Consider the following 27,555-nt stretch of genomic DNA (forward strand, 5'->3'; position numbering starts at 1 on the left):
CTACACATCCCATGAGGCATTGTAAAACTCTGACATTCACAGACATGACTAGGCATGATGGGAATTGTAGTTCCTGAACACCTGGAGGGCCGTAGTTTGAAGACCCATGATCTATCTGAAGGCTTCAGATATAGAAACCTAACGTTTTGTTGCCAGAAAGCCCCTAGATGGGGCGGGCAGTGTTGAGATCGGCTATTAAAATGGCTATGCGCTCTCTCGTTATAGTAAGAGAGGTCAAGACCTATCTGAAGCGGCTGCTCGGATATGGAAGACTGATGTTGGTGCGCTACCAGGAGGCCCCAGCAAGGGGCAGGCAGCGTCTAAATCAACTATTGTCAAATGTTGATTCATCAGGTTATTATTCAGGCTTGTGGTTTATAGAGAGGGCTTCCCCTTGTTTCTTTTTGGGGTACACCCTACCAGGGGATAGTAAGCACTTCATGCGGGGTGCATTACCAAGCCTTTATGACTCAGATTTGCCAGACCTGCAACTTGGTCGTTTGTGCTTACGTTCACTAAATCCTATCAAGTGAACATAAGACGGCAGGAGGATACAGCCTTTTTTTGTTGGCACAATATGCGGCAGGCAGCATTAGAGGTCCTCGTGTCTGATGGCAGTCTGCATTGTTGGTGTCTCCCTCCCCTCAGTAAGCATTGCTTTAGGACATCCCAGATAGTAATGATTAAGACTCGGTGTCCCGTGATGTACGATAAAGAAAATAGGATTTTTATAACAGCTTGCCTGTAAAATCCTTTTCTTGGAGTACATCACGGGACACAGAGTCCCCACCCCTCTTGTTTGGGGATATTGGGACACTTATTGCTTGGGACAAAAACTGAGGTGCTCCCAGTATGGGAGGGGTTATATAGGGAGGGAACTTCCTGTTCTAATTGATTACACCAGTGTCCAGCACCTGATGGTGGAATATAACCCAGATAGTAATGATTAAGACTCTGTGTCCCGTGATGTTCTCCAAGAAAAGGATTTTACAGGTAAGCTGTTATAAAAATCCTATTTTTTCTTGAGCCAAGTCCCCTTTAGACTCTGTTGTGTATTGCTTCGTTAATATGTGACTGAGTGGGGCTGGGCATGGATTGGATGGAAGACCAGCCCTGACTTTTCCAACAGGCACCGATGACGGTGGCATGGCCCTAGGAATGTTTTGGTGGTTAGCCCTACACACAACACAGGTCATTCCAGCGTGGTGCAATAGGGGAAGCAGTTGGGAAGAATTGTGCCTGAAGTGGTTTTGCTATTTGTGTTTTTTATTTTAACCAGATATGAAGTTCATACTACACAAGGGCAAGGTGCTGCCCCCCCCCCCCTTTTTTTTTATTTTTTATTTTTTATTTTTTTTTATTCATGTGTTACTAAACTCTATCTTTCATCTGAGCTGCAGTACCCAGTGAAATTTGTGACACTGCTTGTGAAGACTCTGGAGATTACAGGGAACAGTTGGGTTTGTATTTTATAGATCATGGGCTATATGCAGGCTAGCTTCAGGTGATTGGACCCTGAAAAATAACCTGCTTCCCACTGATAAAGATCGATCTTCAACTGGTGTGCAAGATGGAGGTCGTTTTGGTGATGCTTATTGCACCAAATTTGCCCTGATGGACATGGTACTCGGACATACTCAGACTCCTGGTGGGATGAGTCTTGGCCTTTTTCAAATCGACCAGACTTACTGGCACAAGGATCCTTATTCCACCTTGCTTAATCTACCTTACCCAAGATCTGCCATCCACATAGGCTTACTTTGGCTGGTGTTTAGTCCTGTTGCTCATGTGGTATTTTGGTCTTGATCCACATCTGGCCCTGACTACCCTTAAATTGGTATTACCGGTAAATGTAAAAAATAGAAAATTTGCAAACAGACAGGCACATTGCTGGTAAGGGATGATATGTGTTCGCTTCTATATTTTCATTTATCTTTTTTTCTCTTATTTTTAACTTTTTTGATCACTTCTAATTCTATTGCAAGAAATGTAAACATCCCTTGTAATAGGCACATGGCATGACAGGTCCTCTTTATGGAGAGATCTGGGATTCTAAAAGACTCCAGATCTCTCCTCTGGGCTGTAAAGGGGGGGGGGGGGGGTGTCCCCTCTGCCACAGGTAAAAACAATCAAATGGCTGAAATGCTGCTATGATTGTTTTTGCGGCGCAGGGAATCGCCGGCAGAAAAAAGCAGCTGCAGGCATCATTCAGATATCACCACTGGAAGTATATAAAGGACAGGTTTCTGATTTCTCTATTCTCTTCCAGAAGTTTCCTTGCTTCGCAATCCTTAATCAAGACTTTTTTTAATTTTATTTTTTGGGGTGTTGCCGTCAGGTCTCTCAGGGTATACCTGGCTGCCATGGCTTCTTTTCATAAAACCGGTTCCCTTGTTTTGTCAGTTGGCTCTCTTAAAAGACATCCTGTCTTAACCACTTGGAGCCATGGCATTGTACATTGACAATGTGGCTCTACAATGCCGGGAGGACGTCTATTGACTTCCTCAGCTCCTCCGGCCACTGGGGGGGGCGCCCTGGAGCATCACTGCGGTGCCGAAGCGCCTGCCTGGCGGCCGCGATGTACGCCCGGCCCTGATATCCGCCCGGTACCCACGATCGGCCGTTACACAGACAAGGACGTGGATCTGTGTGTGTAAACACACAGATCCACATCCTGTTTGGGAGAGGAGACCGATGTTGTGTCCCTTGTACATAGGGACTCACATCGGTCACCTCCCCAAGTCAGTCCCCTCCCCCACAGTTAGAATCACTAGTAGGGAACATATTTAACCCCTTCCTCGCCCCCTAGTGTTAACCCCTTCCCTGCGACTCACATTTATACAGTAATCGGTGCATATTTATAGCACTGTTCGCTGTATAAATGTGAATGGTCCCAAAAATGTGTCAAAAGTGTCCGATGTGTCCACCATAATGTCGCAGTCACAATAAAAATCGCAGATTGCCACCATTACTAGTGTAAAAAAAGTCATTCTGTCCCCTATTTTGTAGGCGCTATAACTTTTGCACAAACCAATCACTATACGCATTTTTTTTACCGAAAATATGTAGAACACATATCTGCCTGAACTGAGAAAAAAAAACGAATTGAAAAAAAAATTGGGATATTTATGACAAAGTAAAAAATATTGTTTTTCTTTTTCTTTTTTTTTCAAAATTGTCGCTTTTTTTGGTTTATAGCGCAAAAAATTAAAACCACAGAGGTAATCGAATACCACCAAAAGAAAGCTCTATTTGTGTGAAAATAAGGACGTCAATTTTTGTTTGGTAGCCACGTCGCACGACCGCTCAATTGTCAGTTAAAACGACACAGTGCCGAAAGCTGAAATTTCGCCTGGGCAGGAAGGGGGTATATGTGCCCAGTAAGCAAGTGGTTAAGACATCCTGCCTCCTACTCTACCCTATGTCTTCCTTATTACTTGCAAAAAAAAACTGTAGTCTTATGGATTGTGTTGGTTTATATTGGCATTAAATGGGGATGGTCCTAGCAAGTTTTTGCCAGTGTCCAATCGTGATGACAGCCTGCATAAAACCATGGTCTATGAATACAAACCCTGTGTCTTGTACTGTACTCCAATATGAAGAAGTTATATTTCCGCGAACATCAACACGTATTTTTCTGTATTTAGAGCATGGGGAAATGTTCATGTGTTGCAAATATGTACTTTTTTTTTTTTTTTTCCTCAATATTTGATTTAATATTTGCAAGATTAAATACTGTACTTATGACACTTTATTTTATTTTAGAATGACAACAGCGATGATGACATGAAAAGAGGAGGCAGCGGATCTGAGAATGAAGCAAATGATTCAGAAGATGATGAACCTAGGGAGCGAACATCCAGCGATGTAGAAAATGGTAGCAATAATCGTAATGCTAGTGACTCTGAAAATGAAGATGCTCAAAATCACATTGCCAGTGATTCAGATGATGAGCCAACCAGACAAAAAGGCAGTGGTGATGATGATACACCTGTAAAAGGAGGAGCCAGTGACTCAGAGGAAGAAGTAAGATCTAGACATTCTGGAAGTGATTCTGATGAGGACACACCCAGTAAAATGCGCATTAATGATTCTGATGATGAAGGGCAAGGTAAAACTGCAGCTAGTGATTCTGAAGGTGACTCTCAAGCCAAGCATGTGGATAGCGACTCAGAAGATGAGGCTCCTGCCATGCGGGCATCTAGCGACTCGGAAGATGAGGCTCCTGCCATGCGGGCAGCTAGCGACTCGGAAGATGAGGCTCCTGCCAAGCGGGCAGCTAGCGACTCGGAAGATGAGGCTCCTGCCAAGCGGGCAGCTAGCGACTCGGAAGATGAGGCTCCTGCCAAGCGGGCAGCTAGCGACTCGGAAGATGAGGCTCCTGCCAAGCGGGCAGCTAGCGACTCGGAAGATGAGGCTCCTGCCAAGCGGGCAGCTAGCGACTCGGAAGATGAGGCTCCTGCCAAGCGGGCAGCTAGCGACTCGGAAGATGAGGCTCCTGCCAAGCGGGCAGCTAGCGACTCGGAAGATGAGGCTCCTGCCAAGCGGGCAGCTAGCGACTCGGAAGATGAGGCTCCTGCCAAGCGGGCAGTTAGCGACTCGGAAGATGAGGCTCCTGCCAAGCGGGCAGCTAGCGACTCGGAAGATGAGGCTCCTGCCAAGCGGGCAGCGAGCGACTCGGAAGATGAGGCTCCTGCCAAGCGGGCAGCTAGCGACTCGGAAGATGAGGCTCCTGCCAAGCGGGCAGCGAGCGACTCGGAAGATGAGGCTCCTGCCAAGCGGGCAGCGAGCGACTCGGAAGATGAGGTTCCTGCCAAGCGGGCAGCGAGCGACTCGGAAGATGAGGCTCCTGCCAAGCGGGCAGCTAGCGACTCGGAAGATGAGGCTCCTGCCAAGCGGGCAGCTAGCGACTCGGAAGATGAGGCTCCTGCCAAGCGGGCAGCGAGCGACTCGGAGGATGAGGCTCCTGCCAAGCGGGCAGCGAGCGACTCGGAAGATGAGGCTCCTGTCAAGCGAGCAGCTAGCGACTCTGAGGATGATATTCCTGCCAAGCAAGCAACTAGTGATTTAAAAAAAAAGGCTCCTTCAAAACGAACAGCTAGCGACTCGGAAGATGAGGCTCCTCCAAAGCGGGTTGTTAGTGACTCCGAAGATGAAGCTCCTGCAAAGCGAGTTGTTAGTGACTCTGAAGATGAGGCTCCTAACAAGGGACCAGCTAGTGACTCTGAGGACGAAGTTCCTGTTAAACGTGTAGCTAAACGTCGCAAAAAGCCAGCACGTGGCTCAAAGGGTAAAACTTCCAAAAAAGCAGAAAGCAGCTCAGAGGATGAGGCGCCAACTCAGCGAGCAGCTGTTGACTCAGATGATGAAGCACCTGTGAAACGTGTAAATAGTGATTCTGAAGACAAACGTCGTTCCAAACCAGCACATAGTGACTCAGATGATACACCTGCTAAGCAAGCTGACCATAATTCAGAAGATGAATTTCCAAGAATGAAAAGAAAAATAGTTTCATCAGATGACAGCGATGAAGAAGAGGAAAGAAAACAAACAAAGAACAGAAAGAAAAGGTCACCACGCCGCAGTTCTGGAAGTGATGCTAGCGAGAGTGAAAAAGCAAAGAAAAAGAAGACATCTGACAGTGAAGAAGAAGAAAAGGTTTCAAAAAGGAAAAACATTATTTCTGACAGTGAAGATGATGAGGCTGCAGATAAGCCAGGTATTATATATTATTTAGTGTGTGTGTGTGTGTGTGTGTGTGTGGCGTCTTAGTCCGTAGGGGTCAATATTGAGTTGGTCCACCCTTTGCAGGCATAACGGCATCAACTCTTCCGGGAAGAGGAAGACTGTCCACAAGGTTTAGGAGTGTGTCTATGGGAATATTTGACCATTCTTCCAGAAGCACATTCATGAGGTCAGGCACTGATGTTGGCCAAGAAGGCCTGGCTCACAGTCTGTTCTTATTCATCCCAAGGGTGTTCTGTCGGGTAGGATCAGGATTTTTTTTGCAGGCCAGTAAAATTCCTCCACCCCAAACTCGCTCATTCATGTCTTTATAGACCTTGCTTCGTGCACTGGTGCTCAGTCGTGTTGGAACAGGAAGGGGCCATCCCACAAAGTTGGGAGCATGAAATTGTCCAAAATGTCTTGGTATGCTGACGTCTTTGGAGCTTCTTTCACTGAGGGGTTAAGCCCGACCCCTGAAAAACAAGCTGGAGGTGACTGGCCTGCACAGTCCTGACCTCAACCCAATACATTTGAGATGAGTTTGAGCGAACACTGCGAGTTAGGCCTTCTCATCCATCTCACGGCCTGACCTCACAAATGTGCTTCTGGAAGAATGGTCAAACATTCCCATAGACACTCCTAAACCTTGTGGACAGCCTTCCCAGAAGAGTTGAAGCTGTTATAGCTGCAATGCGTGGGCCAACTCGATATTGAACCCTACAGACTAAGACTTGGATGACATTAAAGTTTGTGTAAATGCAGGTGTCCAAATTACTTTTGGTAATATAGTGTATATACTAACCGGCCACTTTTATTAGGTACACCTTGCTGGTACTGGGTCGAGCCCCTTTTGTTTTCGCAACTGCCTTAATTTTCCGTTGCATAGATTCAACAAGGTGTTGGAAAACATTCCTCAGATTTTGGTCCATGTTGACATGATGGCATCACGCAGATGCTGCAGGTTTGTCAGCTTCACATCTATGATGCGAATCTCCTGTTCCAACACATCCCAAAGGTGCTCCATTGGATTGAAATCTGGTGACTGTGGAGACCATTGGAATACAGTGAACACATTTGTTATATTTAAGGAACCCTTTTTAATATGAGCTTTGTGACATGGTGCATTATCCTGCTGGAAGTAGCCATGAGAAGATCGGTCATAAAGGGATAGACATTGTCAGCAACAGTACCTGGGTAGGGCATAGCGTTTAAACACTGCTCAATTGGTACTAAGGGGCCCAAAGTGTGCCAAGAAAATATCCCCCACACCATTACACCACCAGCCTGAACCGTTGATACAAGGCAGGATGGGTCCATGCTTTCATGTTTATGCCAAATTCTGACGCTACCATCTGAATGTTGCAGCTGAAATTGAGACTCTTCAGCCCAGGCAATGTTTTTCTAATCTTCTATTGTCCAGTTTTGGTGAGCCTGTGCGAATTGTAACCTCAGTTTTCTGTTCTTAGCTGATGGGAGGGGCACCTGGTGTGGTCTTCTGCTGCTGTAGCCCATCTTCAAGGTTCGATGTGCTGTGCGTTCAGATAGTATTCTGCATACCTTCCTTGGTTGTAACAAATGGTTATTTGAGAGATTGTTGCCTTTCTATCATCTCAAACTAGTCTGCCCATTCTCCTCTGACCAGTGGTGTATTTAGGTTTTGTGCTGCCCTAGGCCTGACTAAATTCATGCACCCCCTAATTTAAATACGACCCACCCTTCCTGTCAAAGCCACACCCCTTCCTATTTGAGACCCGCTGTATCATCTGTAAACCACATACCTTCCAGACCCTGCCTCCTCCATCTCCCCCTAGCAGCAGAAATACTCCTTCAGCACAAATCCTCACCCTCATATAACCCCTTCCAGTGAAAATCCCCCTTCTCAGCACAAACCCTTGCCTTAACCCCCCCTTTCCCAGCACAAATCCTCCCCCATCTCCCCCTCCCAGCACAAATCCTCCCCCCATCTCCTCCTTCCAGCATAAATCCGCCCTCATCTCAAACCTGTGCCTCCTTCTCTCCCCTCCCAGTACACCCCCCAGCTCTTTCTCCTGTTCTGTAAGAGCAGGCTGCTCTGCTGGGACTTGTAGTGCCCTCTGGGGGGCTGAGATATGGCAGCATCCTGTGCTGGGACTTGTAGTGCCCTAGACTACATGGGATGAAAGAATGGCAGCCCACTCTGCTGGAACTTGTAGTGCCCTCAGTGACGCAATCAAGATTCCTCAGCCCCCCACAGTCTAAGGTACTACAAGTCCCAGCATAGGAGGCTGCCATATGTCAGCCCCCCAGAGTGCACTACAAGTCCCAGCATAGGAGGCTGCCATATGTCAGCCCCCCAGAGTGCACTACAAGTCCCAGCATAGGAGGCTGCCATATGTCGGCCCCCCAGAGTGCACTACAAGTCCCAGCATAGGAGGCTGCCATATGTCGGCCCCCCAGAGTGCACTACAAGTCCCAGCATAGGAGGCTGCCATGTCGGCCCCCCAGAGTGCACTACAAGTCCCAGCATAGGAGGCTGCCATATGTCGGCCCCCCAGAGTGCACTACAAGTCCCAGCATAGGAGGCTGCCATATATCGGCCCCCACAGTGCACTACAAGTCTCAGCAAAAACGGGGCTGCCATATTTCAGCCCCCACAGTGCACTACAGGTCCCAGAAAAAACGGGGCTGCCACCAGTCCTCCAAACACAGCACATTGACACTGCACAGCCTTCCACCCCCTCCCATACACTCACTCCTTGGCTGCCATATACTCGGGCTCCCCACTCTCCACTTACAAGGTGTCCTCCTACCTGAGTCTGGGCTGCATGTCACGCTGCATGGTGAAGCAGTGGGCGGGATGTCTGAAGAAGACACATCCAGGCTCCCAGACCCCGTAAGGCTGCAGATAACTCTGCACTGGTCAGGCACCTCAGTGGCTGTGGGCGGTGGATGCAGGAGGCTGTATGTGAGCCGGGAGGAGGCCGCAGAAGCTGGGACTCAGGAGGACGGGTCGGGGGGATGTTGTTGTGCAGGGGGGGCGCTGCCCCCCGCAAAGTGCCGCTTTAGGCCTTGTCGTCCTAGGCCAAAATACAGCCCAGCCCTGCCTTTGACAGCAACAAGACATTTTCGTCCACACAACTGGATATTTTCTCTTTTTTGGACCATTCTCTGTAAACCCTAGAGATGGTTGTACGTGAAAATCCCAGTAGATCAGCAGTTTTTGAAATGCTCAGACCAGCCTGTCTCGCACCAACAACCATGTCGCGTTCAAAGTCACCTAAATTCCCTTTCTTTCCCCGTTCTGATGCTTAGTTTGAACCTCAGCATATCATCTTCACCACATCTATACTCCTAAATGCATTCAGTTGCTGCCATGTGATTGGTTGATTAGCAATTTGTGTTACTAAGCGATTGAGCAGGTGTACTTAAAGTGGTAGTAAACTCTGTACGACCACTTTTACCTACAGGTAAGCCTATAATAAGGCTTACCTGTAGGTAAAAAGGCTGACTGCAGAGGAGCATGCACGGGGGGGTTTCTCGGCTAAAGGCCCGGCAGTCGCCGGACCTTGCCGCAAGGAAGTCTCCCGCGCTGGAGCCGCGATACCTGGAAGACACGCCGAGGCAAGATGACATCTCCCTTGGCGTGGACCAGGTAACTTCCCCCCGCCTCTTTCCAAGGTAAGTGGACCAATATCCAGGTGGAAACAAATCACCAGGTCTTCAGGAAAAAACTCAAGACCCACCTATTTTGAAGGCCGAACTAGAAGTAAATAGATACCAAGCGCCTTGAGGCGATTCAGTTCGCATGTGTAGCGCTATATAGGTTTTTCATTCAAGTATTTCATAATGAGCTAGTATGCGGTACATACTAGCTCATTATGCCTTTTGCATTTCTGGTATGTAGGAAAAAAAAAGGCTACTGCAGGTTTACTACCGCTTTAATAAAGTGGCGTGTGTGTGTGTGTGTGTGTGTGTGTATATATGTATGTATGTATACCTCAGGAATGGGCCCACAACTTCAGAAAACAAAGGAGTTGTAATTATTTATACCTGTAATTTCTTATAATTGGCTATCCCTGTTTTGCTGAGATCTTCTCCAGTTGAGTACAAACTGTGTGGCAGCATTCACCTATTATAACTAAACAACATTTTACACGATCTGCTAGTGTATGTAGTCGGCTCCAAACCACTTACTATGACAGTTCATGCCAACAACAAAATGGTCACAGCCAGGGCTCGACAAAATCCGGGCGCCCGATCGCAATTGCGTCAAATTGTGACCTGGCGCCCAGGGAAGCTTAGGCCTGCAGAAGGCCGCAAAGCCACGGCCTCAATTACGGGGCGCGATCGCCTTCACAGAAGGAAGCTTAGGCCTGCACGCGCCGGCCGGTAATTGAGGCCGTGGCCTTCTGCAGGCCTAAGCTTCCTTCTCTGATCTGGCGCCATCTTGTGGTGGTCGTTGGCATTACAAGTAGTTACATTACAAGTAGCAAAACAGCAGTTCTAATGTGTTTTCACTGCCATCTCCTTCCCTCTAATTAGAACCCCCAAACATTATATATTTTTTTTTATTCTAACACCCTAGAGAATAAAATGGTGGTCGTTGCAATACTTTGTCACACTGTATTTGCACAGCGGTCTTACAAGTGCACTTTTTTGGGGGGGAAAATACACTTTTTTTTAATTTAAAAAAATAAGACAACAGTAAAGTTAGCCTAATTTTTTTTTTAATATTGTGAAAGATAATGTTACGCCGAGTAAATTGATACCCAACATGTCACGCTTCAAAATTGCGTCCGCTCGTGGAATGGCGACAAACTTTTACCCTTTAAAATCTCCATAGTCGACGTTTAAAAAATTCTACATGTTGCATGTTACAGAGGAGGTCTAGGGCTAGAATTTTTGCTCTCGCTCTACCAATCACGGCGATACCTCACGTGTGGTTTGAATACTGTTTACATATGCGGGCGCTACTCACGTATGCGTTCTGCGAGCTTGGTGGGATGGGGTGCGTTTTTTGGCTCCTAACTTTAGCTGGCTCCTAGATTCCAAGCAAATTTGTATACAGCAAGTATACATTTTCAAAAGAACAAATTGGTCCTAGTTGTTCATATGATTGTATGACTTTGTTAGATTTATATTTTATAGAATGTGTAGTAACTGAGAATTATCGACCTGCACTCATTCTCATGTCTAATACAGCAAGTAAAAAGAGCCGTATCCTCTCTGATGGGGAAGATTCCGACAGCGAATCGGACTCCAAGAAAACTCCTAAGAAGAAGGCAATGTCATCTGACAGCGAGGATGAAGACGGGGATAAATCTAAGGAGGAACCAAAGGGTGACAAGAAACTGTTTGGCAGTGACAGTGAATCTGGGAATGAGAAGGAAGAGTAAGTACTACCTGTTTATAAAATGTGGGAGTTTTTTTTTTTTTGACCGAGTCTAATATAGATCTACATCATTTGTACATGGTTTGAGGACAATATTAGCATTATTATATTACTAATAGCGCAACATTTTTCTTTCTTTAAATTGCTTGTTATATTTTAGATCTCCGGTTTATTATTGCAAAGATTAAAATCGGTGAAAACAGTGTCATGTTTAACCACTTCCCGACCGCCGCATGTACATATACGTCGGCAGAATGGCACGTACAGGCACATTGGCGTACCTGTACGTCCCTGCCTAGACGTGGGTCGGGGGTCTGATCGGGACCCCCCTCTACACGCGGCGGTCGGGTGCCCTCGGCGCGGCTATTTGTTTATAGCCGCTCCGTCGCGATCGCTCCCCGGAGCTGAAGAACGGGGCTTCCCCGTGCTTCACTATGGCGCTGCATCGATCGAGTGATCCCTTTATATAGGGAGACTCGATCGATGACGTCATTCCTACAGCCACACCCCCCTACAGTTGTAAACACACACTAGGTGAACCCTAACTCCTTCAGCGCCCCCTGTGGTTAACTCCCAAACTGCAACTGTCATTTTCACAATAAACAATGCAATTTAAATGCATTTTTTCCTGTGAAAATGACAATGGTCCCAAAAATGTGTCAAAATTGTCCAAAGTGTCTGCCATAATATCGCAGTCACGAAAAAAATCGATGATCGCCGCTATTAGTAGTAAAAACATTTTTTTTTTTATAAAAATGCAATAAAACTATCTCCTATTTTGTAAACGCTATAAATTTTGCGCAAACCAACCGATAAACGCTTATTGCGATTTTTTTTTTTTTTTTTTTTTTATTATTTTTTTTACCAAAAATAGGTCGAACAATACGTATCGGCCTAAACTGAGGAAAAAAAAAATTTTATATATGTTTTTGGGGGATATTTATTATAGCAAAAAGTAAAAAATATTGCATTTTTTTCAAAATTGTCGCTCTATTTTTGTTTATAGCACAAAAAATAAAAACCGCAAAGGTGATCAAATGCCACCAAAAGAAAGCTCTATTTGTGGGGAAAAAAGGACGCCAATTTTGTTTGGGAGCCACGTCGCACGACCGCGCAATTGTCTGTTAAAGCGACGCAGTGCCGAATTGTAAAAACCCCTTGGGTCAGGTAGAAGCATATTGGTCCGGTCCTTAAGTGGTTAAAGAATCTTGTTAGGATTACTTTTGTCACAAGTCTTGAGAGGATGGTTAGAACTGTACTATGCTGTAATGTAGGTTTTAATGACTGGTTAATATCTTATTCTGCAGGAACCTAATTGCAGATATTTTTGGAGAATCTGGAGATGAAGAGGAAGAAGAGTTTACAGTAAGTCTCGTTTATTTTATTGTAGAAATCAACAGGGTCTAGACTTGGCCATGTTGTTCAAGTGACTTGAATTTGATTGTTTTATTTATTTTCTAACTGACATATGTATTGCATCTGTGTCGGTCATGAAGGCCCAGCTTTAGCTTTTAATTTACAGACTGGTATTGTCCTCTGTTCTGTGCCCGTATTTATCAGCTGGAAGGTCACACTGCAGGTGCAAGTTGCATTTTGCAGTGTAAAGGCTTCTCAAACTGTTTTACTTGCTGCACTATGAACTTTATTATAAAACCGTATGTCCAGAATTTTTATGGCAATGTCTGCCATTATGTAGTGCATTCTTGTACTATTTGGGGGGAAAAAATAAAAGGTGCAGCTCTGATATTAAAATAGTGACAAATTATACCATCAAGTGTAATGTACATAATATATACTAAATTCTTATGCCTTCAAATAATGTGAAAGTTCTAATTAATAAAGTGATTATAAATTGTCCAAAAAACATTTACAGGTACCCCTCACATAACGACCAGGTTTCCGTTCCAACGATCAGGTCGTTGAACAAATTGGTTGTTAAATGAGACGTCATAAGTAGCCAATATATTAAGTATTAACTACTGTATGGTGCTGTGAAAAAAAGGTCTAAACGCACAACTCCAGCTCAATAACGTTGTTTTAATTTGCATAAGTACAGAACACAAAAGAAAATTCTGTACTGTACAATACAATGATGTATAGCAAGTCGTTTGGGGGGGGGAGCTGGTTGTAAGTTCAAAGTCATTAAACAAGCAGTATCTGTACAGGCATACCCCGCTTTACGGACACTCACTTTACGTACACTCGCGAGTACGGACATGCCCGCGAGTGTACGTTAAGTGTCTCACAAGTACAAATATTCCCGCGCTGTGCACCCGCATTCGACGGAACTGAAGTTCTGAGCACTTAGCCTGCCTAGTTCCAGTGTGCTCTTTCTGTATCCTGACTGCCTCCCCACCTCCGGTGACATCACATCCCCTCCGGCTTCCCTGTCAGCCACAGAATGCCATCCAGCCTCTCAATAGCAATGTCCTTTGTGCACAGCGCCATGTCCGGGGGATGGATTGGAGCGGCCCCCCTTGCATCAGATGAGCTTATTTACATGTGAGTGTTCCCCTGATGCCCCCAATAAAGCCCCTGGCACCCCCACTACAGCCTAGAAGTGAAAAAAGGCATTGCTTCACTTTAAGTACATTTTCGTTTTACATCCATGCTCTGGTCCCGTTGTGTACTTAAAAGTGGGGTATGCCTGTATAGAATTTTTAAATTAGAATCCGTGAGAAACATTTGTGCAACACAATCCAGTCCAGTACCCAAAATCAATAATTCACCACTTGCAAAGATATGCTTCTTTTTTTTTCTTCTTTTTTTCTTTCAGTGTCGCTCCACGCTCCCCTTGTGAAAAAAGCACTCACCAGATCTAGCGACCCCCTTAAATTTGGTCTTGAAGGCTAATTTCACTTTTTTTATTTATTTTTTCCTTAATTCCAGCTTCCCTAGGTACCAATATAGCATCAATGTGTCCTGTCCAGGAAGCAAGACTCCTTTCACACTGGGGCGCTTTTCAGGCGCTATAGCGCTAAAAATAGCACCTGCAAAGCGCCCTGAAACAGCGGCTCCATTCTCCCTCGGGCTTTCACACTGGAGCAGTGCACTGGCAGGGCGTCGGTAAAAGTCCTGCCAGCAGCTTCTTTGGAGCGCATTAGGAGTGGTGAACTCACCGCTCCTAAAGTTCCCCTGCCCTTTGAAATCAATGGGCAGCGCCGGCAAGCCGCTTTGCCGGCAGTTTTAACCTTTTTCGGACGCTAGTACGTGATCTGACACTTCCGGGTCTGGGGTGCGCGCGCCGCCGGCAACCCGCTTCCACTGTGATTACACCCGGCACCCACCAATCGAGTACACAGACAGAACAGCAATCTGCCTATGTAAACAAGGCAGACAACTATTCTGTCAGTAGGGAAGACATTGATCCTGTGTTTCTGCTAAATAGGGACACAGATCCATGCCTTCCCTTAGTAGAAGCACCTCTCACACAGTACACAAGCACTGGCTAGGAACACCTTTAACCTTTTTATTGCTTCTGCTGTTAACCCCTTCCCTGCCTGTGTCATTAATACAGTGACCGTGCATATTTTTTAGCACTCGTCTATTAATGTCACTGGTCCCCAAAAAGTGTCAGCCTAGGTTCACACTGACATGCGGCAATGAAATTGTGCGAGATCAGCTGAACTCGCACAATTTCATTCCCGTATGTCAGTCCCGACTTCGGGGGCGATTTCGAAAACATCTGTGCGGGTTTCTGCACAGATGTCTATTGAAATCGCACCCGATTTTGCCAAAAGTAATACAGAAACAAATTTTTGTCAAATTGCATGCCAAATCACTGCAATGTGAACCAGGGCTTAGTGTCCTATTTGTCAGCTGCAATATCTCGGTCCCACTAAAAGTCGCTGATTGGCACTATTGCTAATAAAAAAAATAAAAAAAAATGAAGATATCACATAGTTTTGTAGACGCTATAAGAATTGTGTAAACCAATAAATATTAGCTTATTGGGATTTTGTTTACCAAAAATATGTAGCTGAATACATATTGACCTAAATTGATGAAATGCAAAATTATTATTTTTTCAATATTTTTTTTTTATTGGATGTGTTTTGTAGCCGAAAGTCAAACAATTTTTTTTGTTGTGCAAAAAAATAAAAACGCAGAGGAGATCAAATACCACCAAAACAAATCTGTGTGGGGGGGGGACATACATTTACAGCGTTGCACCTCACAATTGTCCGTTAAAGTAATGCTGTGCCGTATTGCAAAAAAAGGCATGGTCATGCAGGGGGATAAACTTTCTGGAGCTGAAGTGGTTAAGGGGTCCCGATGGATTATTTGTTTTAGGTACTAGATTGAATTGTTTTGCAAAAATGTTTTTTTTCAACATTGAAACATTGATTCCTGTTTTAAAATGTTTTCTGGACACTTTCTAATGAATTAGAATGGCATAAGAATTAGTACAGTGCCTTGCAAAAGTATTTGCCCCCCACCCCCCCCCCCCCCCCCCCCGGGCTTTTTACCTATTTTGTTACATTACAGCATTTAGTTCAATGTTTTAATCTGAATTATATGTGATGGATCAGAGCTGTCTAGGGCTGCACGATTCTGGGAAAAATGAGAATCGTGATTCTTTTGAAGATTTATTTTTTTCATTTAAAGTGGTAGTAAGCCCCGTTTTTTTTTTTTTTAAACCTACCTGAAAGCCATAATGAGCTAGTATGCACCGCATACTAGCTCATTATGAAATACTTACCTTGGAACGAGTCGTAGGGAACTTACCTGATCCACGCCGAGGGAGATGTCATCTTGCCTCGGCGTGTCTTCCGGGTATCGCCGCTCCATCGCTGTGAGTGGCTGGAGTGTCAATGTCATCACACGCGGGAGCCTTCTTGCCGGCAAGGTCTGGCGGCTGCCGGGCCTTTAGCCGAGGATCCCTGCTGCGCATGCGCCGATGCAGTCAGCAGCGCATTGCGAGGGGAATATCTCCTAAACCATTCAGGTTTAGGAGATATTCTTTATACCTACAGGTAAGCCTTATTATAGGCTTACCTGTAGGTAAAAGTGGTAGTACAGAGTATACTACCACTTTAAAGTTATTTTCAACACAAAACGGAGCTTGTATGCTTAAATAAAGTATATGTAAATCTGACAGACTGTTTCCATGTTACATTTTAAAAGCCGCAGCTAACCTGCTGACCTCACATGCTTGCTAATGTGAAAGAACAACTCTGATTTTCACGTTTAACTAAATGTGAAAATCTGAGGTATTCTGTCACATTAGCAAGCATGTGAGGTTTGCTGCTGCTTTTAAAATTTAACATGGAAACAGTCTGTCAGATTTTCATGTACTTTATTTAAGCATATAAGCTCTGTTTTGTGTTGAAAAATAACTGTGAAAGTTATTACTCTGTTGGGTGTAACAAGATGTCCGCTTGCCCCCCTTCTAACTAACATTACTGTACAGGAGTGTGGGTTGGAGCAAGAGGGCGGCGACGAAACGTCACTTCCTGACGAGACAGCCGCCACCGGGTGTACCAAGATGGCTGCGCTCCGGAGCTAGGCCGAAGCCGGGGACTTTCCTATGGCCGCACCCGAAAATCGCGGGTCATCCGGCCTGGAGATCGCCGGGGGGGGGGGGAAATCGAGATTGCGATTAATTTACCAATAATCGTGCAGCTCTACAATAGTCTAAGTTGGTGAAGTAAATTCAGAAAAATATATACATAAAGCAATTTTTTTTTAAATAAACTGATAACTGGCATGTGCGTATGGTATGTAATCACCCCCTTTGTTACGAAGCCCATAAAAAGCTGTGGTGCAACCAATTGCCTTCAGAAGTCGCATAATTGGTGAAATTATGTCCACCTGTGTGCAATCCAAGTGTCGCATGATCTGTCGTTGCATACAAACACCTAGAGGCTGTAACACCTAAGCAAGAGGCTCCACTAACCAAACACTGCCATGAAGACCAAGGAACTCTCCAAACAAGTAAGGGACAATGTTGTTAAAGAGGAGGTCAGGTATTCTGTACCCCCCCCCGAAAGGGGCCAATTGTGGCACCGGAGGGGGGGAGAAATCCCATGAGTGGAAGTTCCACTTTAGGGTGGAGCTCCGCTTTGATTTGATTGGTGCTCCTAGGGATCATCAAAGATATCATAACCAAATGGAAAGAACATGGCACAACAGCAAACCTGCCAAGAGACGACCGCACATCAAAACTCAGAGCGGGCAAGGAGGGCATTAATCAGAGAGGCAGCTCAGGTAACCCTGGAGGAGCTGCAGAGTTCCACAGCAGAGACTGGAGTATCTGTACATAGGACGACAATAAGCCGTACACTCCATAGAGTTGGGCTTTATGGCAGAGTGGCCAGAAGAAAGCCATTACTTTAAGCAAAAAACTAAATGGCACGTTTTGTGTTTGCGAAAAGGCATGTGGGAGACACCCAAAATGTTTGGAGAAAGGTGCTCTGGTCTGAGACTAACATTGAACTTTTTGGCCATCAAAGAAAACGATATGTCTAGCGCAAACCCAACCCAACACATCACCCAAAGAACACCATCATGCTGTGGGGATGTTTTCCAGCAGTCTGGACTAGGAAAATGGTCAGGGTTGAGGGAAAGATGGATGGTGCTAAATACAGGGATATTCTTGAGCAAAACCTGTACCACTCTGTGTGATTTTAAGCTAGGAGGGAGGTTCACCTTCCAGCAGGACAATGACCCCCAAACACACTGCTAAAGTAACACTTAAGTGGTTTAAGGGGAAACATGTAAATGTGTTGGAATAGCCTAGTCAAAGCCCAGACCTCAATCCAATAGAACATCTGTGGTCAGACTTAAAGATTGCTGTTAAGCGCAAACCATCCAACTTGAAGGAGCTGGAGCAGTTCTGCAAGGAGGAATGGGCAAAAATCCCAGTGGTAAGATGTGGCAAGCTCATAGAGACTTATCCAAAGAAACTTGGAGCTGTGATGGCTGCAAAAGGTGGCTCTACAAAGTATTGACTTTAGAGGGGTAAATAGTTATGCACATTGACTTTTTCTGTTATTTTGTCCTATTTGTTTGCTTCATAAAAAAAAAAATCTTAAGTTGTGGGCATGTTCTGTAAATTGATGCAAATCCTGAAACAATCCATGTTAGTTCCAGGTTGTGAGGCAACAAAATGCGAAAAATACTTTCTCTTCCGTTCATGGACGGACACGGCAACAATTGACCTTGGGGGTATTATCCTTCCTTTCAGGAGATTGACTAGGCAGAAAACAGCACTTAAAGTGTTAAAACACTTCTCTCAGTACAGTACCTCCCAGGGGGTGGGTCCCCGGGTACATCCCTCTCTCTGCATCATGCAGCCCCAGTTTTTTTCTGCCTAGCGTAAGGAGAAGACATGGCTCTCTGGGCCCATGTGCTCTGGAGATTTTTTTTTTTTCTCGCTTTTTATTTTATCTTTTCCTGCATTTTTGGATCCTGGGATCTACAATCAACTGCTGACTGGGTGACAGGCTGGATCCTCGATCCTTGTAGTCCCCCCATGTTCGGCCTTCGAGCGTGTGCCGGCCTTTAACTACGCGCTGGGCCGTCCACGACATGCTCCGTTGCTCCAGGGGTGGCCGGTGAGCTATACGCTCCAGGGCACACATATGACCGGTCTCTATGGCCGTGTCAGTGTGCCGGGCCGACAGCCATGCCGTAACTGCGCGGACGTTGGGTCTGTCTGGAATGCCTTCAGCCGGTGGTCACAGGATGGGTAAGTAGCATCCCCTTGCCTTGGCATTGTGGTTCGGCTGGTGCATTCCTGGGGGATTTGATCGGGGGTCCGCCCTACTTTCCTCTCTCCCTCCTTCCACGCATTTTGGGTGGCGGCCGTGAGGTGGGGGGTCCGCCTGGGGGGGCATCCAACCTACCTGGGGGCTGCGGCTGCTGTGGGGTGCTGTATGTCTTTTTATGCTGCCGTGTGTGCGGGGGACCTGTAGGGTCTGGTATGTTGTCGTGTTTCTGTTTTTTTGTCACTGTGTTTTAAAAACGTGTTTGGCCGCTATTTTGCCGTTGACGGCTGCTCCTTATTGATGATCGGCGGCCATTTTCTTGTAGCCTGCATGCTGTTTTTTGCATGTTGGCGACCCATCTTGGAAGGGATTTTGGCCTCTAGTGACCGGAATAACGTCGCGAACGGTCCCAGCACACTTCCTGAGGGACGGCACAGCACGGGCAGCGTTTCTAGCTTCTAGGCAGCACTACAGCCTGGTCGGGTGGTGAGTCTCTTGTGACCGGGAGGGTGGCCTGTGGGTCTTGCCTTGCAGTACAAGGGTGGCAGTTAAGTGGGTCAGCATGGCGTTCGAACCGGATGCTTCTCCCCCAGACATGCCAGAGTTAACCCTTAGTGCCCCTGTTCCTGCGGCCTCTGTGGATGCTATGACGGCAGTCCTTGAGGCGTTTGTTGCCAGGATTGAAGCGGCGAGTGGCCAGAAGGGGGGTAAAAAGCGCCCCCTCCCTCCGCCTTCTTCTGGGGATGTCTGACGGAATCGGGTCCTGCTACTGCGTCCGGTCCTGGTTCCGTTATGTCAGAAGATGCAGGCCTAGCCCACACGGACAGTGAGGATGACTCTGCTTCAGGGTCAGCGCATGATAAGGCGTTTGGAGCTCTTATCACTGCGAGAGAGAGAGAGACTTGTAAAGCGCAACACATGCAAACTGAATCGCCTCTGGGCGCTGTATCCATTTCATTGGTAAGGAACCCCTTGACCTCAGAAGAGATGGGTTTTAATCTTTCTCCTGAAGGCCAAGTGGTCTGACTCCAGTCGGATGGTGGTTGGTAGTGCATTCCACAGGCGAGGTCCCTGGACTGCAAATCTTCGATCTCCTTTGGACTTGTATCTGGCTTTGGGTATCTGGAGGAGGTTTTGATTGGTGGATCGCAGAATGCGATTGGGGTTATGGGCTTTTATTTTTTCGCATAGATATTGGGGGGGCGTTGCCTTGAATACACTTATGTATTAGACAGAGTGCCTTGAAAGTGATTCTGTCTTTTACTGGCAACCAATGAAGGGATCTCAGTGAAGGTGAGATTGATTCCCATGTTTTTTTCCCAGTCACTAGTCGAGCGGCCGTATTTTGAATGACTTGCAGATGAGTGATTTGGTATTTGGGGAGTCCTAGATAGAGGGCATTTGCGTAGTCGAGTCTGGAATTGATGATTGTTCCCACCACGACTGCAATGTCCTCTTTCGGGATAAAAAGCGTGAGTCTGCGTAGTAGGCGCAGCAGATGGTGGGATCCGCTGACTACTGACCCTATTTGTGCATCCATTGTCATGTAGGTATCGAAAATGACTCCGAGACTTTTGACTTTGGTGCTAGGGGTGATAGTTTTACCCAGAATGGGTGGGGGAGTCCATGTTGACGCGGGGTGATTTTTCCGGTTAGCGTGAAACAGGAGAAGTTCTGTTTTCGAACCATTGAGTTTAAGATAACTGTTTGTCATCCAGTTATCGATTAGAGTGAGGCATTTCTCTAGTCCAAGAGAATGATCCTTTTTGTTGCAGATGCGGAGATACAGTTGTGTGTCATCTGCATAGGAGTGGTAAAGTAACTTCTGGTTACTGATGATTTCAAAGAGATGGCGAAGATAGATATTAAACAATACGGCCGATAAGGGAGATCCCTGAGGGACTCCGCATGACACCGTATGTTTTTCAGAAGTGAAAGACCCCAGTTTCACTATTTGTGATCGGTTTTCCAAGAAGGAGGAGAACCAGGGTAAAACACCTTCAGCGACTCCGGCTACTACAGCTAGTCTAGCCAGTAGTAGTCCGTGGTCTACAGTGTCAAAAGCCGTGCTTAGGTCCAGCAGTATCAGAAGACAAGATTCTCCCTTGTCTGCGGCACCTAGAGCGTCATCCCATATTTTGCGGTGCGGGATACTCAAAAACTTGAGGATTCGGCGGAGACATCAGAGATGCTGGTCCCTTTTGGGTTCCGCAAGCCGTCCCGCACCGCAAAAGTGTTTCCTTGTGTTCCATATCTGGACAAAATATTGTACAAGGAATGGGATTGGCCGCAGAAAGTTTTTGCTGTACCAAACTACTTTGCGGTCCGTTATCCTTTTGAGGAGGACTTTTAAAAAAAGTGGATCTCTCCTCCGTCAGTGGACCCCCCTGTGTCCAGGCTGAACAAGGCTACCACGTTACCTGTGAAAGGGGCTCCCGCTTTTAAGGACCCCGCAGACAGGAGAGCTGTGGCCCGCTCCGTGTTCACAGTGGTGGGGTCGGCGGTGAGACCGGTTTTAGCCGGGGCTCTAGTGTCGCAGACACTTACCGAACGGGCAAAGTCCTTGCTGCAGGAGCTGGAGGCGCATAATGCTCCTGAGCTCTGTGTGGACCTGGCCGACCAGTTGGTGCAGGGCCCAAAAATGTGTCTGAGTCGGCCCTGGATACGCTTCCCTTGCTCTCCAGGACCTCCGCCTACGCGGTAGTGTTACGCCGCCTTGTGTGGCTAAAGTGTTGGTCTGCAGACCAATCTTCTAAAAAGGCCTTGGTGGACTTACCCCTTAAGGGTGGATGGGTTTTTGGGGCGTCCCTGGATGACATAAAGGATGCCACAGGAGGTAAGAGCACTCTGCTCCCGCAATCTGGGAAGGGTAAGGAGCCTCACTGTAAGCAGGGGCCCTCCTTTACTGCCCCCAAGCGTTTTTTTTCCCCCCACCAGGTACGGCAGGAAAACGTTTCCAGGGTGCTAAGGCGCCCGCTGAAGGACAAAAGCGCACCTGGTACCGCAAGCCCAACAAGCCTGCGGACAAGCCTGCTTCTGCATGAAGGTCTGCCCCTGCCCGTATCTCGGGTGGAGGGCCGGCTTCGTGAATTTGCGGCTCGGTGGAGGTCCCTTCTTTACGACCGATGGGTTTGCGAAGTATTTTCCTCGGGGTACAAAATAGTTTCTCTCTTGTCCACCAAACAGATTTTTTCCTTCCAACCTCCAGCTTCCTCGAACGCCGGGAGGCCCTGTCAGGGGCTGTTCAGGATCTGCTGGTCAGGGGAGTGATTTGTGACGGTTCCCTCAATGGAACGGTTTCGGGGGTTTTACTCCAATCTGTAGTCCCCAAGAAGGAAGGGGTCCGTCCAATTCTGTACCTCAGGGCCCTCAACTGTTTTCTGTCAAGGTGCAAAAGTTCAAGATGGAGTCGGTTCGCTCTGTAGTGGCGGTTCTCCATCAGGGGGATTTTATGGCATCCTTGGATATCAAGGATGCGTACCTGCATATCCCCATATGCGCAAAACACCAGAGATTTCTGCGTTTTGCGGTCTGAGAGGACCACTTTCAATTTGTGGCCCTCCCTTTCGGCCTGGCCTCGGCACCACAGGTTTTCACCAAGGTGCTCGCTCCGATTCTGGCCCTGCTGAGGCAGCGCAGAATCGCTATTGTAGGATACCTGGACAACCTTCTTCAAGCTCAGAATTAGAAGAGGATGTGTATCACCTGCCAGACCCTTCAAGAATTCGGTTGGCTATTGAATGTCCAGAAGTCAGTGTTGGTACAGTCTCAGCGGTTGGAATACCTGGGGTTGGTTCTGGATTCCTCCAGAGGCGAGGGTTTTCCTCCCAACGGAAAAACTACAGACACTGCGATCTGCGGTGCAGCGGTTGGCGACCCAGAATAGGTCGTCGCTTCGCTTTTGCATGAGGGTTCTAGGTCTGATGGTGGCCTCTTTCAAGACGGTTCCGTATGCTCAATTTCACACTCGAGTGTTGCAGAAAGAGATTCTGTCACATTGGGACAAGCTCCCTTCGTCTCTGGATTACCAGATTCGGGTGAGTCGCCTGGTCAGGTCCTCCCTAGTGTGGTGGCTGACATCTCCAGTACTTCGGACCGGAAAACCGTTTCTGCCGTGCCGATGGACAGTGGTCACGACGGATGCTAGCCTCTCCGGCTGGGGGGGTGTCTGGGGTGTCCAGTCAGCCCAGGGGCGCTGGACTCAGGAGTCGTCCCGCCTACCGATCAATGTCCTGGAACGCTGGGCGATCAAGCTGTGCCTCTCCAAGTGGTCTCTGGGTCTGCAGGACCGACCGGACAGGATCCAGTCCGACAATGCCGTGGCGTATGTCAATCATCAGGGGGGCACACGGAGCTCGACCGCAGCGACGGAAGTCGCGCACATCCTCAGGTGGGCCAAAAGGTACATTCCGGGGGTGCAGAACTGGCAGGCCGACTACCTAAGTCGCCAAATGCTAGACCAAGGAGAATGGTCGCTACACCCGGAAGTGTTTCAGAGTCTGTGCCTAAAATGGGGCACTCCAGATGTGGATCTACTGGCGTCCCGTCTCAATCGGAAGGTGTCACGGTTCGTGGCCAGGTCAAGAGACCCGTGGACGGACGCGTCAGATGCGTTGGTGGCGCCATGGGGTCACTATCGCCTAATCTACGCCTTCCCTCCCCTAAGGCTTCTTCCTCACCTGCTGCGCAGATTGGAAGCGGAGGGGATACCAACAATCCTGATCGCTCCGGATTGGCTGCGCCGACCCTGGTGCGTCTGGTGCGTCCCTTGGTTGTCTACCTCTGAGAGTAGATCTTCTGTCGCAGGGCCCTATCTTTCACCCTGCTTTACAGTCGCTGGCTTTAACGGCATGGCTGTTGAGAGCCAGGTGCTGAATAAGGATGAGCTCTGGTGTGTTCGCATAGAACACGTGCAGAGCCCGCCAGGAAGTGTGCACGGCGCTGTGCTAATCACAGCCAGGGAGACATTGTCCCGATGCTCAGCTGCGGGGATCGTGAAATGTCTCCCTGGCTGTTATTGGCGCCGTGCACACTTCCTGGCGGGCTCTGCACGTGTTCTATGCGAACACGCCAGAGCTCATCCTTGGTGCTGAAGGACCGAGGCCTGTCGGACTCTGTGATTTCTACCATGCTGCGAGCACGGAAGACGACCTCACGGAAGATTTACCATCGTACGTGGAAGGCCTACATCTCTATGTGTGAGGAGATGAAATGGCACCCCGTACATACGTGATGTCCCGGATTCTGCTGTTCCTACAGCGTGGAGTGGATTTCGGCCTTGGCCGTTTACTTTCAGCGACCATTGGCGGCGCACTCCCTGGTGCGTACGTTTGTGCAGGGGGTTCGGCATGTGGTCCCTCCTGTGCGTCCTCCACTGCCTCCATGGGACTTGAATTTAGTCCTCTCGGTGCTTCAAGAGTCTCCGTTTGAGGACATTCGAAAGATTCCCTTGTTGACTCTATCCCAGAAGGTGGTTTTTCTGGTGGCAATTACTTCGGTCAGACGGGTTTCTGAACTAGCGGCCTTGTCTTGCAAGCCTCCTTACTTGGTCATCCACAAGGATAAGGTGGTGCTGCGACCGCAGCCCCCGTTCCTTCCAAAGGTTGTTTCGGCTTTTCACAATAATGGGGACATTGTCTTGCCATCCTTATGTCCTCGGCTGAAAAGCCCGAAGGAGGCCACGTTGCATTCCTTGGACGTGGTTCGAGCCCTACGGGTGTACTTGTCTGCTACAGCTCAGTTTCGGAGGTCGGACTCGCTGTTCGTGTCAGTGACTGGTCCCAAGAAGGGTCTGTCGGTCTCGTCGGCCACCATTTTTAGGTGCATCAGACAGGTCGTGCTCCAGGCCTATGCCCTAAAGGGGCGGGCGCCACCCTTTCCGGTTACGGCGCATTCGACTAGGGCGATTGGTGCCTCTTGGGCCTTCCCCCATCAAGCGTCTGTTTTACAGGTGTGTAAGGCAGCGACCTGGTCATCAATCCACACCTTCTCAAAATTTTACAAGGTGGATGTGAGTGCATCTTCGGATGCCTCCTTTGGCCGCAAGGTTTTACAGGCGGCTGTTTAAGGTTAAAGTTCCTCCGTTGAGCAACTCTGGTTTGTTTGGGGTGAAGCTTGGTTTGCTGTTTTTCCCACCCCTCGAAATTTTTGACACTGCTTGGGGACGTCCCTAAGGTCAATTGCTGATGTGTCCGTCCATAAACGGAAGAGAAAATAGGATTTTTGTACTCGCCGTAAATCCATTTCTCCGAGTTCATGGATGGACACAGCACCCTCCCCTCCTTTGTTTGTACTGCTTGTTTACGAACTGGGGCTGCATGATGCAGAGAGAGGGATGTACCCGGGGGACCCGCCCCCTGGGAGGTACTGTACTGAGAAGTGTTTTAACACTTTAAGTGCTGTTTTCTGCCTAGTCAATCTCCTGAAAGGAAGGATAATACCCCTAAGGTCAATTGCTGCTGTGTCCGTCCATGAAATCAAAGAAATAGGATTTTACGGTGAGTACAAAAATCCTATTTTTGTATATATTACGTATGTTACACTTGATGATAACATTTATAATCACTATTTTATGTTACCAGAGCACTGCACCTTTCTTATTTTTTTCACTATTTTCTAAGTATTATACACTGCTCAAAAAATTTAAGGAACACTTTTAAATCTGAACTCCTGGGATATTGATCTGGTCAGTTAAGTAGCAGAGGGGGAGGGGTGTATACAGAGGGGGTTGTTGATCAGTTTCAGCTGCTTTGCTGTTAATTGAAATTAACAGGTGCACTAAATGGGCAAAAATGAGACGACCTCCAAAACAGGAATATTTTTTCAGGTGGAGGTGTCTGACATTTTTTTTTCCCTACTCATCTTTTCTGACTGTTTTTCACTAGTTTTGCATTTGGCCATGGTCGGTGTCACTACTGGTAGCACGAGGCGATACTTGGACCTTATAAAGGTTGCACAGGCAGTCCAACTCCTTCAGGATAGCACATCAATACGTGTCATTGCCAGAAGGTTTTCCGTGTCTCCCAGCACAGTCTCAAGAGCATGGAGGAGATTCCAGGAGACATGCAGTTACTCTAGGAAAGCTGGACAGAGCCATAGAAGGTCCTTAACCCATCAGCAGGACCTTTATCTGCTCCTTTTTGTGCAAGGAGGAAAAGGATGAGCACTGCCGGAGCCCTACAAAATGACCTCCAGCAGGCCACTGGTGTGAATGTGTCTGACCAAACAATCAAACAGACTTCATGGGGGTGGCCTGAGGGCCCAACATCCTCTAGTGTGCTCACTTCCACACACTGTGGAGCTCGATTGCCATTGAACACCAGAATTGGCAGGTCGGCCACTGGTGCCCCATGATTTTCATAGATGAGAGCAGGTTCACCCTGAGCATATGTGACAGACGTGAAAGGGTCTGGAGAAGTCGTGGAGAACTTTATGCTGCCTGTTACATCCTTCAGCATGACCGGTTTGGTGGTGGGTCATTGATGGTATGGGGAGGCATACCCATGGAGGGACGCACAGACCTCTACAGGCTACACAATGGCACACTGACTGCCATTGGGTATCGGGATGAAATCCTTGGACCCATTATCAGACCCTGCTCTGGTGCAGTGGGTCCTGGGTTCCTCCTGGTGCACGACAATGCCCAGCCTCATGTGGCGAGAGCATGCAGCCAGTTCCTGGAGGATGAAGAAACTGATACCATTCAATGGCCCACACGCTCACCTGACCTAAATCCAAAAGAACACCTCTGGGACATTGTTTCGGTCCATCTGGTGCTGCCAGGTTGCACCTCAGTCTCAGGAGCTCAGTGATGCTCTGGTCCAGATCTGGGAGGAAATACCCCGGAACACCATCCGTTGTCTGATTAGGAGCATGCCCTGATGTTGTCAGGCATGCTAACAAGCACTTGGGGGCCATACAAACTACTGAGGACCATTTTGAGTTGTTGCAATGAAATTTCAGCAAAATGGACTAGCTTGCTGCATAATTTTTTCACTTTGATTTTCGGGCTGTCTTTGAATTAAGCCCTCTGTAGGTGGATAATTTTCATTTCCATTAAATGATGTGCCATCCTTTCATTCCTAACACATTACCCAGTCCATATCAGTATAGATATCCAGCATGAGATTTTTGCCCGCTGAGATCTGATGTTTTTATGTTTTCAAAGTGTTTCATTTTTTGAGCAGTGTAGCTGGGTGTTCATCAGCCAATTTAAGCAATTAAAAAGGTAACCACCCACCCCCCCTCCCTTCTTTTTTTTTTTTTTTTTTTTTTTTTTTCTCTCTCTCTCTCTCCTATAAGTGCAGAGATATTATGTTATATCGTTTAGTCAGGAGTTTCTTGTACATATTTATGCAGTACTTGAGGGTTTTCTCAATAATTTTGTAGGGTTTTAACCAAGAGGATCTGGATGGGGAGAAGCCTGCGGCTCCAAAACAACAAGCAGATGAAGATTCGGACTCTGATGTTGATATGAAATCTGGTAAAATGTAAGCAGTAAATATAGACAAATGCATCAAGTGATGTTAATTATTAACAGATGTCTTGGTGAGGCAGGATATGTTAAGCAGGGCTGATAAACCCCTATAAATATGTTTGTAGGGAGTATATGGTGGCTTGTGGGAGCAGGGGGGAGGCAAGCACTTTTATATAAGGTCACTGTAAAAATGAGGCGGACAGGTGTTTTTTATATGCTCCTAAGGGCTTTTTCACACCTGCTTTGCTCTCTGAAAAGTAATCCGTTCA

The 27,555-nt window shown here is 47.3% G+C and overlaps 1 protein-coding gene across 2 annotated transcripts in view; it reads left to right on the forward strand.

Annotated features, from left to right (window-relative positions):
* Positions 1–27,555, forward strand: part of IWS1 (interacts with SUPT6H, CTD assembly factor 1) — a 66,049-nt gene that overhangs the window by 14,817 nt on the left and 23,677 nt on the right. For both annotated transcript variants that reach the window (XM_040348870.1, XM_040348871.1), the window contains exons 3-6: positions 3,766–5,719; positions 10,909–11,098; positions 12,406–12,463; positions 27,199–27,299. In XM_040348870.1, coding sequence (XP_040204804.1) covers positions 3,766–5,719; positions 10,909–11,098; positions 12,406–12,463; positions 27,199–27,299 — 2,303 coding nt within the window. The remainder of the gene's footprint in view (positions 1–3,765; positions 5,720–10,908; positions 11,099–12,405; positions 12,464–27,198; positions 27,300–27,555) is intronic.

The sequence above is a fragment of the Rana temporaria genome, chromosome 4 (genome assembly GCF_905171775.1).
Source record: "Rana temporaria chromosome 4, aRanTem1.1, whole genome shotgun sequence".
In the NCBI taxonomy this organism is placed as follows: Eukaryota; Metazoa; Chordata; class Amphibia; order Anura; family Ranidae; genus Rana; species Rana temporaria.